The sequence below is a fragment of the Schistocerca americana genome, chromosome 2, assembly GCF_021461395.2.
Source record: "Schistocerca americana isolate TAMUIC-IGC-003095 chromosome 2, iqSchAmer2.1, whole genome shotgun sequence".
NCBI classification, from domain to species: Eukaryota; Metazoa; Arthropoda; class Insecta; order Orthoptera; family Acrididae; genus Schistocerca; species Schistocerca americana.
This window is the reverse complement of record NC_060120.1, coordinates 925,095,152-925,108,460: the sequence shown is the minus strand read 5'-3', so window position 1 is coordinate 925,108,460 and position 13,309 is coordinate 925,095,152. Positions and strand designations below refer to the sequence as shown.

General features: G+C 42.6%; 1 protein-coding gene across 1 annotated transcript in view; it reads right to left on the bottom strand.

Moving 5' to 3' along the window:
* The window catches only part of LOC124595972 (rho GTPase-activating protein conundrum), a 244,228-nt gene that overhangs the window by 117,368 nt on the left and 113,551 nt on the right, over nt 1-13,309 (bottom strand). Inside the window, exon 2 of the mRNA XM_047134911.1 lies at nt 1,094-1,186. Coding sequence (XP_046990867.1) covers nt 1,094-1,181 — 88 coding nt within the window. The 5' untranslated portion in view covers nt 1,182-1,186. The remainder of the gene's footprint in view (nt 1-1,093; nt 1,187-13,309) is intronic.

Below are 13,309 nucleotides of genomic sequence, written 5' to 3'. Positions count from 1 at the left end.
GGCCAGGCACATGGTTTTAATCCGCCAGGAAGTTTCATATCAGCGCACACTCCGCTGCAGAGTGAAAATCTTATTCTGGGAACATCCCCCAGGCTGTGACTAAGCCATGTCTCCGCAATATCCTTTCTTTCAGGAGTGCAAGTCCTGCTTGGTTCGCAGGAGAGCTTCTGTAAAATTTGGAAGGTAGGAGACGAGGTACTGGCAGAAGTAGAGCTGTGAGGACGGGGCGTGAGTCGTGCTTGGGTAGCTCAGATGGTAGAGCACTTGCCCGCGAAAGGCAAAGGTCCTGAGTTCGAGTCTCGGCCCGGCACACAGTTTTAATCAGCCAGGAAGTTTCATATTAGCGAACTATCCGCTGCAGAGTGAAAATCTCAACCTGGAAACATCCAAAGCCTGTATAACCTACACCGCTAATTAAGCAAAGAATGATTGTAGTCACTTGATAAGTATGGCGGAAGTAAGGTATGTCTTGATCCAAAAATACCGTGTAACTCGTGGCCAGTCCTCACTTGTATCTTTTACAGCGTAATTCCGTTTACTAAACATCGCTCAGTCGTCTCTGAGAGGGAACTTATATCGATTATGCAGCTGTCGCCTGTTTGGATACCGTTACTGATACCGTCACACAGCATTAGGTGGCTTGCGGAGTATGATGCAGATGTAGATGAGCATATAACGACGTCGGCAGGGGCAGCTGAATCACCCTGAGAAGTAAGTGTGAAGAACCAGGGCGGATGGGGCAGAATAGGAGGACAAGATCCAACCAGTCCAAAGACTGATGACGAAAAAAGCACGAGAATAAAGTCAAGTTCTACAAATGGACAGTTTTTGTCAAATGAATCGTGGAACTTGGCTGTGAAGTAATACACGTGTTCACTTAGATGGGGAAAGAAACAATATGTGCAGTTTTAATATGAGTACTGAATCGATTGGTTCTTCCAACACACTCTCCAGACATACCAATGGCGAAGAAATAAATGAACATTCAAGTGACATAGCGTAGCGACGTTTCGCCTCAATATTCAAGGAGAGAAGGACGACACCTTGTTTCAGATTACGCAGGTGTTTTTCAGAAATCAGCGTGACGACATACCTTCAGCGTCATCGAGGCCGCCGTCGTCGTGCAGGAAGCGGAACTCGTTCAGGTACTCCTGGTAGTCCTCATCGTGGTCCGCCTCCATCACTCCTGCAACAAAGGCAGGCAACACATAAAACAGGGGCAGTTTTAATGGTAACAGCGCACGCCCCATCATCACAATATCGGATCCAGCACTAAATCACATTACTATAAGCGTTAAGAGATGTGTACACATACACACACACACACACACACACACACACACACACACACACACACACACAAACACATACATACACACACACACATAGAGACAAAACCAGAAGACGAAGCGAGAAGCTAGTGCTACTCGAACCTGGCCCAGAAGCTATGTCAAAATGTCGTGTCACTTGATGCGACCACGAAAGTCGATAGCAGTCGACGAACTCCAACTTTGGAGACGCTATATTGGTCCTATTTCCGTGTATGCGTATTGTTTCTTGGCTATATGACAGTATACGGTTTCAAGGCAAGGGCGCACTGAAGATTTATCACAAACACATCACTCTTATTACGATCTGTCTCAGTTACATGTTAGTTCATGACGGATTGGTGGTAAAAGCCTTCGGGAGATTATAAGATAAATGATAATATTGTTCTTAGCTGCTTGGGTTCAGCGAGGCCGTGTGGATATTGTAGAAACGCCGAGTTTCAGAGTTGAACTAAGTACGTCCGCGTCCTGTTATAGGCTAAAATGATTTTTCATCTTGGCGTTTGTAGTAGATCCTCGGACCAGCAAAGATGTTTTTATATTCTTTCTTGTAAAAGATACTTGGCCGTTTTTTTCCTCATATGTCGCGATTTCCGAGGGTGTGTTTGGGCAGGTACCTAACAGCACAGATTCAACTGCTGCAAATGAAACGATACTTTATATTCTTTCTTGTCAAAACCGCTTTTTATTTCCGAATATGCCGTGACTTCCGTGGGTGCGTATGCGGGAACTTCGTGGACAGCTAGCAAAGCTACTGTCGCTCACTGCTTAGTGTGTCGACAGTTACCGACTTTTGGAGTCTCATCTAGTTGTACGTCATTGTAACGTCACTTCTGTGCCACATTAGAGTGACACTGACAAAGGAAACTCCCCATCGCCACTCCCCTCACATTTAGTTGCAAGATGACCCAGTGGATAGCCCGTCAAAAACTGAACACAGATCAGTCATGAAAACAGGAAGAAGGTGTACTGAACAGTGAAAAAAGAAGCAAAATTGAAACAGAGAACGGTCCAAGCGCAATATGTGCAACTTCGAAGCAATAGGACGACCCACACGTCGTGGTTGTGTGGTTACGGTGTTGGACAACGAAGGGGGAGATCCATGTTCAAAACTCCCTCGGGTCGTTTATTTATTTACTAAATTATGATCTGTCCGTCCAGTCATTGACGTGTCTGTCCTTCTGTAGTCTTGGAAACTGTCATACTATACAATGATTATAGAATTATTCATGTGGTAAGAATATATTACCATCCCAAGTAAAAGTAATAAATAGTGAGAGCAGGCGAGACGCAGCATAGATCTCTCACAGAAATGAAAACATCAAGTAAACGGGTGTGAAGTATGTTACAACAAAGGATTCAAGATTCCTTGGCTCTTCGTATGTTCTCGAAGTTGCAAATCTTTAAGCCCGGACCGTTCACTATTTCAATTTTGCATTTCTTATTTCAAAAGTCGGTGTACCTTCTTCCTGTTCTATTGATCTGTGTTCAGCTTTTGACGGGCCATGCACTGGGCCACCCTACCACTAAATCTAAGGAAGTGCGATGGGGAGTTTCAAAAAAATGGTTCAAATGGCTCTGAGCACTATGGGGCTTAAGAGGTGAGGTCATCAGTCCCCTAGAACTTAGAACTACTTAAACCTAACTAACCTAAGGACATCACGCACATCCATGCCCGAGGCAGGATTCGAACCTGCGACCGTAGCGGTCGCGCGGTTCCAGACTGAAGCGCCTAGAACCGCTCCGTCACTCAGACGATGGGGAGTTTCCTTTGTAAGCCTCGTCGGTACCGGCTCTGTGTGAAGTAGCACTGCGAAGTGCAGAGAAAAACCAAGAACAGAGGTTCGGGCCAGCGCGCCACGGCTGGTGTAGAAGCTGCTCCCAAAGGAGGAAGGGTCGGCCGGTAGTCATTTGTTTTTGGCTCCAGCCAACGCACACCTAGCTGCCAGTACCGTTTGTTGTGCCCATTGTTGGCTGCTCTGTTCCTGCGTCGTATTTCACTCTATTTTGCACTGTATCCTTTTTTTGGTAAGTGCTTGTTATTGTTGCAGTTGCACTCTTTATTCAACAAGTCAATACATAAGACGATTTCACTTTTGATTAACAGCAATATTTAAACGGTTTTTACCTCTGAGTGTGATTTCTGCTGTCGCAGAAGCCTGAAGTACAGGCTCAGGTGCCTGTACTTGAGTGAGGCTGGGGTGGCTTAAAACATTGTAGAACACCCATTACAGATCACGTACAATGTTGAAACTGTCTAGTCTTATCGTTTTTTGTATACTTTGCGTTCTCTAGGTAGGGTGGACTACTCGATTAATAGCCCACTGTAGTGTCAATGGCTTCCCAGCCAAACACCAGCCAAGATGGTAGTGGGATGGAAGGAGTATCAACTGGAAATAGCTGGGAAAGAGTTATCAGCTTCGGCATTCGCCCGAAAACCTTGGTCAGAACCGGGGGATGGTAAATATTTTTAATTAAATACTGGGACAATAAAGCTTAAACAACCTTGCCTAGATAGCCGAGTGGGTTAACGCTCCGCTTCCAGGACTCTGATATGCGGACCTGCCGTACCGCCTCAGATAAATGCCACGGAAAAGGAGGAGGAGGAGGAAGAAGAACAAAATGGTTCAGACAAAAAAAACGATATTCTTTAGTGTATGCATAGGTGTATTGGTTTATACATAATAAAGCTGTTGTTTGAAAAGGTACATGTGTTGAAGGAATTAATATACCAGGTTATCCAGCTGCCCCTACCTATGGGTTTTATGCAACCAGCAACGCCATCAAATATCACTCACAAGTTTTTCATACTCTCTCATTCACTCTAAATAAACTATTAGTCCTACAGAAAACAATGAACATGAGCTTTTTATAGGAAATTTAATGTAGTTAGGTTTTGTACTGTGACACATTTTCGTTAGAGGCCCTAGTGTTCGAGTTTTTCAAAGAAAAAAGTACAAAAGTGACCTTCAACCGCTTTTTTTGTTGACTAATTCGAAAATTGTAGCCTCCAGCGAAAACGTATCTCAGTATAAAATGTAACTAAATTTAATTTCCTACAAAAAACGTCCTGTCCATTTTTTCCTGTTGGGCTAATAGTCTGCACATAACGAGCGAGAGAATATGAAAATCGCGCAGACGGTTTTCAAAGATGTTGTGCGTTGCATAAAATCCAGAGATACAGGCGGCTGAATCACCCTGTACGTGGAGAAAATACAAAGAAAAGATGTTTGGATTTGCAGATGATGTAGTGATAGCCGAATCTGAAACAGGCTCCAAAATTTTATAGAAGGCACGAACAACGTGTTTCGGGAAGATATGTTATGAAAATAAATACTAAATAAACAGGAAGCGTAGTATGTAGTAAAATGTCAATAGCAGTAAACTTACATCTGGATGGAGAGAATCTGAACCCACTACTCCTATCTGCATCCACTTGCACTTGCAAAGTTTGTCAGTAGAATAATGTATGAGTCTCTAAATAAGCAATGGTTCCCAGTGGTTTGCATTCCCAGCGCACCACGTTAGCTGCGGAGTCACTACCCTCTCAAGGTCGCGCCCACTGCATACCTGTTACGTCATGTGCTTAACTTGGCGTTCGTTACAGCATACATAACGCTGCACCCGCGACGAACGTCTTAACGAGACACCCAAGACGAGTCGCAGCAGATCTGCATAACGGAAAACCCAATATTTAGCAGCAAGTTAATATGTTGACGATTTTTTTCCGACCATGAAATCTGTAGCTATACAATAATTTTTCAACGGCTTAATGCTACATTTTTGTACAAGATGTGTCTTTTAATTTGGCACCTTAAAACATCGCAAAAAATAAGCATAAAACAAGAAAACAGCTAAGGTAGTGACCTGAAACCAATGAAACTCAAACAAGGATAATTACAATGTTACGTTGATGGAATTAGACTGGGAAATTACTCGCTGTAAATAGTAGAGGAGATTTTCTATTTCAGTATTGAAATAACTTCCGTTGGCAGAAAGAGAGAACTACGATAAAATCATATATAAACTTAAGTGTTAGGGAGTGTTTTCTGAAGTTATTTACTTAGTGTGTACGCTTACGTGTATGTGAAACGTGGATGCCACGGACTACAGAGTATAAGGTTTATAAAAGCTTCGGAGATATGGTGCCACAGAAGAATGTTGACTATTAGATGGGTAGATCGAGAAACAAACGAGGAGGTACAATGGAATCGACAGAAAAGAAAATTAAGGCACAACTTGGCTGAAATGAGCGATAGGCTGGTAGGGCACTGAGGTATCAGGCAATACACTACTGGCCATTAAAATTGCCACACCAAGAAAAAATGCAGATGATAAACGGGTATTCATTGGTCAAATATATTATACTAGAACTGACATGTGATTACATTTTCACGCAATTTGGGTGCATAGACCCTGAGAAATCAGTACCCAGAACAACCACATCTGGCCGTAATAACGGCCTTGATACGCCTGGGCACTGAGTCAGAGCTTGGATGATGTGTACAGGTACAGCTGCCTATGCAGCTTCAACAGGATACCACAGTTCATCAAGAGTAGTGAGTGACGTATTGTGACGAGCCAGTTGCTCGGCCACCATTGACCAGACGTTTTCAATTGGCGAGAGATATGAAAAATGTGCTGGCCATAGCAGCAGTCGAACATTTTCTGTATCCAGAAAGTCCCGTACAGGACTTGCAACACGCGGTCGTGCATTATCCTGCTGGAATGTAGGGTTTCCCAGGGATCGGATGAAGGGCAGAGCCAAGGGTCGTAACACATTTGAAATGTAACGACCACTGTTCAAAGTGCCGTCAATGCGAACAAGAGGTGACCGAGACGTGTAACCAATGGCACCCCATACCATCACGCCGGGTGATACGCCAGTATGGCGATGACGAATACACGCTTCCAATGTGCGTTCACCGCGTTGTCGCCAAACACGGATGCGATCATCATGATTCTGTAAACAGAATCTGGATTCATCCGAAAAAATGACGTTTTGCCATTCGTGCACCCAGGTTCGTCGTTGGGTACACCATTGCAGGCGCTCCTGTCTGTGATGCAGCGCCAAGGGTAACCGCAGCCATGGTCTCCGAGCTGGTACTCCATGCTGCTGCAAACGTCGTCGAACTGTTTGTGCAGATGGTTGTCTTGCAAACGTCCCCATCTGTTGACTTAGAGATCTAGACGTGGCTGCACGATCCGTTACAGCCATGCGGATAAGATGCCTGTTATTTCGACTGCTAGTGATACGAGGCCATTGGTATACAGCACGGCGTTCCGTATTACCCTCTTGAACCCACCGATTCCATTTCTGCTAATAGTCACTGGATCTCGACCAACGCGAGCAGCAATGTCGCGATACGATAAACAGCAATCGCGATAGGCTACAATCCGACCTTTATCAAAGTCGGAAACTTGATGGTACGCATTTCTCCTCCTTACACGAGGCATCACAACAACGTTTCACCAGGCAATGCCTGTCAACTGCTGTTTGTGCATGAGAAATCGGTTGGAAACTTTCCTCATGTCAGCACGTTGTAGGTGTTGCCACTGGCATTAACCTTGTGTGAATGCTCTGAAAAGCTAATCATTTGCATATCACAGCATCTTCTACCAATCGGTTAAATTTCGCGTCTGTAGCACGTCATCTTCGTGGTGTAGCAATTTTAATGGTCAGTAGTGTATATTACAGGCACGTGAAATATATGCGACATGTTTTGCGGGCAAAGCTGTGGGTAAAAAACGCCTTCTAAACCACTGGATGGATTTCATCCAAACTTGGTACGCATATTACTTACTACCTGGAAAGAAATACCGTGAGGGTAACAACCAGGAAAGATCTATGTTGGGTGAGGGGGCATCGATGACGTGGAGACAGAAGGGGGAGGAAGAGATGGACAGATAGAGAGGGACAGAGGACATGGATGCAGATATGGGGGAGGAGGGGATGGACAGAGACAGAGGGAGGAGGAGATGGAAGGAGTGACGAGGAGATAGAGGGGGCAGCAGGAGATGGCTTCAGAGGATGGAGGAGCTTATGTGCAGAAGGGGAAGATGTACAGAGGAAGAGGAGGTGGACCGAAAGAGGGGGTAGAAGGAGATGAATAGGAGTCCCGCATAACTGCTGTACTAAAATTTCTTCCATTCCTTAGGCTGTGTGGTATCGCAACCACATGCAGAATATTTGAACTAAACACTGTCTTGGGCGCAACGTGTTCTTCTGTTAACAACGCGTTTCGCCTTCGTGGGGCATCTTCAGATTATCTTACAACTTCACTTTTACACCAAACTGAATACAATAAAACGACTCTGTGCTAGACTGAAGCACGCGTTTAATTGAAAAATTGTGTACTGGTCACCAAATAGGAAGCCACCAGCTGATAAAAAGATGAATTTAATTGACGCGTTTCGGGCAGAACCCATCCTCAGATTGTCTGCAAACCAGACATACACATGAAATAACAGAAAATGTAACTATACAAAGCATATACAAGAGCATGAAACTACTAGTATCGTCAAAATTAAACAGCTGAAATACAAACCATGAGCATCTGGAATCAGATGCATAAAGACAGTATGTAACAAACAAAGCTGTCATGGCAGACTAACCGACTAGCTACAAGGTGATAAGCAGGAAGACAATGTAAGCCACTAGAGGGCGGTGATGAATACAAAAGTAATGCCACGTTGCGACAAAAGCAGCATTTTTTTCTTTTCCATAAGAAATGTAGCATACAAATTGAAACTTTTAGAAAAGTTCACAAAGTGTGAATAATAAAATGAACGAAGAATAGAAATTTACGGCTCTGTAGGAAATACCGTCTACAAGGAAAGACCCACGAGTAAAATGACAGGCAATCAGAATAAAATTCCAGAACAGTTACATAAATTCAAACTTTCATACAAAGTTACACGAATCAAACAAGTGAAGGAAACAATTTAATAAGGTGCAATAAAATAGAAGTAATAAAAGCAATCGTAATATGGGGCAAGGACACTTAAACCATTACAATATTAAGTGAGGGAGATCGTGCAAGTAAAACTCGTTAAAACGTAAAATAAATAATGTAGTAATAAAAGACCATGGGAAAAGCAAACGAAAATAGAGGGCGTAATGTAATTTCCAAAAAATGTTAGGCTAAGCAATAACAAGTACCAATTCGGTACATGAGCATTAATTATAATAAAAGTTGTCAAGGATGTGGCGATTCAAACCCTCAATAAATACATGTAACAAAAGTGATCAAGTATGGGAAACAGCTGCAAGAAGGGGGAAGCATAAATAATGGGATAACACATGTGGGAATGCATGGAAACACGGCTCCAGTATTTCACTGAATATTTTAAAGAACCACGTGTACCTAGAAGACAGCTGTTCATTCAAAATTAAAAAAAAATTCTACTTTTGTCGTTTCGTCGGACTACTGTTGTTTTCATCATCGCCCTCTGATGGCTTAAATTGTCTTCCTGGCTATCGCATTGTAGCTAGTCCGCTAGTGTACCATGACGGTTTTGTTTGTTACATACTGTCTTTACACATCTGATCACCAAGATGTTCATGGTATGTATTTCAGCTGTTTAATTTTGACAGCACTTGTAGTTTCTACATCTGCACCCACATCTAGATGGCTACTTTGTAAATTACACTCAAGTGCCTGGCAGAGGATTCAGCGAGCCACCTTCACAATAAGTATCTGTTATTACACTCTCGAACAGCGAGCGGGAAAAACGAAAAACTCTATCTTTCCGTGCGAGTTCTGATTTCCCTTATTTTTTTATGATGATCGTTTCTCCCTATGTAGGTCGGCGTCATCAAAATATTTTTGCATTTGGGGGAGAAAGGTGGTGATTGAAATTCTGTGCAAAGATCCCGCCGCAACGACAAATGTTTTTGTTTTAATGATGTCCACCCAATATCCTGTATCGTGTCCGTGACACTCTCTGCCCTATTTGTCTACAATACAAAACGTGCTGCCCTTCTTGGAACTTTCTCGATGTATTCCGTTAATCCTATCTGGTAAGGATCTAACATCGCACAGTAGTAGGCCTACTCCAAAAGACGACGGACAAGCGTAGTAGTAGATCTGTTGCATCTTCTAAATGTTCTGGCAGCAAAACGCAATCTTTGGTTTGCTTTACCCACAGAATTTTCAGTGTTCCTTCCAATTTAAGTTGTTCGTAATTGTAATGCCTATGAATTTACTTGAATTTACGGCCTTTAGATTTGATTGATTTGTCGTGTAACTGAAGTTTAACGGTTTCCTTTTAGCACTCATGTGGATGCCCTCACACTTTTCATTATTTAGGGTCAATTGTCAAATTTCGCACCAGAATGATATCTTATCTATATTATTTTTCAATTGGTTTTGGTCTTCTGATGACTTTACTAGACGATAAACGACAGCATCAGCTGCAGACAACCTGAGACTGCCGCTCAGACTGTCTCCTGAATCGTTTATGTAGATAAGGAACAACACTAGGTTGGGGAACGCCATAAATCATTTCTGTTTTACTTGGTGACTTTACCTCAGTTACAACGAACTGTGACCTCTCTGACAGGAAATCACGAATCCAGTCGCATAACAAGAGACGATATTCAATATTCCATAAGCCCGCAATTCGATTAGAAGCCGCTTTTGAGGCACGGTGTTAAAAGGCTTCTGGAAATCTAGAAATACAAAATCAGTTTGAAATCTCTTGTCGATAGCACTAAACTCTTCGTGTGAGTGAACTAGTTGTGTTTTCTAAATCCGTGTTGACTGTGTGTCAATAGACCTTTCTCTTCAAGGTAATTCATAATGTTCGAACAAAATATATGTTCCAAAATCTGCTGCATAGTTTCATACTCAATATGGTCGCATTCTTCCTGCGTGACTTTATGTCACAATTACGAGGAGGAAATCAACAGAGATGAGGGCGCAGAAGACGGACAGGGAGAGGGGGAAGGAAATGGACTAATAGAATTGGAATAAATACTAGAATGAATACCCGGGCTACGATGGGTACTCGGCTAAAAAAGATGTGCCTAAAAATGACTAGCGTGAAGGACTGCAGTAACAGCACTGTATGTGTGTGTGTGTGTGTGTGTGTGTGTGTGTGTGTGTGAGTGACTGTGTGTGTGTATGTGCGTGTGTGTGTGTGTGTGTGTGTTTATGTGTGTGTGTTTGTGTGTTCCGAAAGGACACATACCATCGCCTTTCGAGGAAATTTTCGAGTCAACACACAAACAAACAAAATGAACAATTAGAGAGACTAAAGTCAAGGGAGCAATATGCATTATAATCCTGTGAAAGTAGACGCATTGTAATAATTGATATATAATCCTATGACGGATGTACAGTAATTAGACGCTAACGACAACGTAGCAAGGTAATGTGATAAGGGCCAAGGATTACGGCGAAAGCCCACAGTATACAGACCTTGTCAATAAATGCCAGATAACGCGATCGAGCCCCGTGAATACTTATTGTCTAAATATGTTAAGCCTTTCTGTCACTTCTTGTCTACCAGGGGTTATATCATTATCCACATTAAGCCACAAACTGATGGAGTTTAGTGAAATGTCGTTACCCTAACGGCTAAAAATACGAAAAACGGTGATGTTCTTTAGAGAAGTCAGTATTTGCGACAGACTATAGCATGATTCTGCTTCCAACGACATACATTTCGCGTAAGGACCAGGAAGACAAGATAAGACGAATCTGGGCTCGTACAGGAGCGTCTAGAGAGCAGACTGCAGTTTTTCCATCGGTCCATTTGCGACTGGAACAGGAAAAGGAATGACTACAAGGTGTACAAGGTACCCTCCGCCGTGCACTGTATGATGACTTGCAGGGTATGTATGTAAATTTGGAAAAACTTCAGACGTCCTAAGTTTCTGGAACTCGAATAAATATTTAAGAAAGGAAGTCTTATTAAAACAGTGATAGGTCATTTTGCTCACAGACTGCAAATCCCCTTAAGACGCATCATTAAATCTTCTTTCGAGTTGTTTATTCTTTATATAGTACATTATACGCTTAGCACTGAGATGCTTCCATATACTGATAAATCAGACCAATAAATGTCGCCACGCGAGGTATCCGCGTGGCCTTGGGTGCCTTGCCACGCTTCGCGCGGCTCCAACAGTCGGAGGTTCGAGTCCTCCCTCGGGCATGAATGTGTGTGTTGACCTTAGCGTAAGTTAGTTTAAGTTAGAAGTTAGATTAAGTAATGTGTAAGCCTAGGAGCCGATGACCTCAGCAGTTTTTTTCCATAGGAACTTACCATCACAATAAATGTAAATTTGAGAGTTTTGTACCACAATCGGGAAAAAAACCCTTATAGTAGGGCCGGCCACTGCGTGTCAAAACCTTCACGCGTGCAGGGTCCGCGGGCGTGTCAAGACCCGGCCTGTCACTCGGATTTGCTCGGTTCTTCTCGGAAGTACTCGGAACAGCGCGACATTTCATTTTAGCAACGCTGCGGCATTTCTCCGTCGGCACAACTCTCTTGAGTTCGGCGGAATCGTGATGTCAGCGATGTTTGCCTTTTGCTGTTTGTGGTATGGAGGATGTTCACAGGTCCAGTGGCAGCTTGCACAAAAATACGCAGTCTAGCGATCTGTCGTCACAATTCCCTAAAATGAGTGGGAATGACAGAAGAGAGGGATGAGAATAGAGAATTCTCTATTTGAATAAGAGACGGATACTACTTATTTGCTATGAAACGACATTATAGTACCATGCAGAAAGAATTTAAAGATTTAGTCGACAATGAAAGAGCAAAAACTTACGAGGATTGATAGACGAGATTTATTATTCTGTACATCAAGAAGCACTTCGTGCTAAATTTGCAAGCATGGAGCACTTGCTGCGAATAGTAAAATTCCTGAAGTCGCTGCTGCTACGATATTTCGATCGATATATTTGTGTGAAAGATCTTTTTTCAATAATGAAACCAAATAAATCACGATTACATGACAACTTGAGTGTGAAACTCTATATAATTGTCTGCATCTGCGCGTATGCCGACGGTACGTACCAGATAAACATTATATCTTCAGCACGCCATAAGTAATTAATTAACACAGAAAAGTTGTTTTGTTTGTGACCTACGTTGTTGAGAAAAGTGAAATATAAATACAGTGCGACTGCATTGTAATTTGCATGCTGCGCCTTCGCTGTTTTCCCCTCTTCCCCCTCCTCACGCTAAAACAGAGGCGCGTGAAGGTGGGGAAAAAGTGAAGCGAGGCTGAGTGCTTCGGTACTCGAGCCCTGGCATGGCCCACGAGGCGAATTCTAGACCTCCCCTACCCTTAAATTTATGTCACATACTAAGGTCCATGGCCGTTCGGCCGTGTAAAACGTTTATGAATCCAAAGATACGGTCATTCATGTCACATACTTTGAGGCTCGAAAAATCACTCATCAAAACCTATACTGTACTTCCCGTTGGCCTGGAATCGTGAAAACCAGAAAATTGTTAATTTGTATTTACAACACATGAAAAAAAATTTTGTCGTTTGTTGTACAACGGTCTGTCCTCGGTTCCTTTTTGTTAGGAACGGATATACGTACCCAGTTTAAATGTATGTTACATACATATCTAAGGTCCCTTGGCGGCATAAAGAATGTAAGCTTTCAAGTCAGTGCAGTCAAAAGACAAAGCCCTTTACATCTAATAATTTGATAATCCCAAGCTCACTCATCAAAATCTGTATGGTACTCTTTGTTGATCTAGAATCATGACATTTTAAGAAGAAAGGCTTCACAGTATAAACAAAGAGAAAAATCCGAAATTGTGTAATACGTCACACGAAAATATATTTCTTTTGTCATTTGTTATCCGACTTCAAACTTAAAACATTTTCGAAAGTCTCGGAGTTCCTGGAACTGATATCTTTCCAGTATCAATGTCGATAAGAGGCAAAAATCGTTGAGTTTATCGATTCCCAGAATGGATGAACTGTCTATATACATAATTAAGTTTGTACG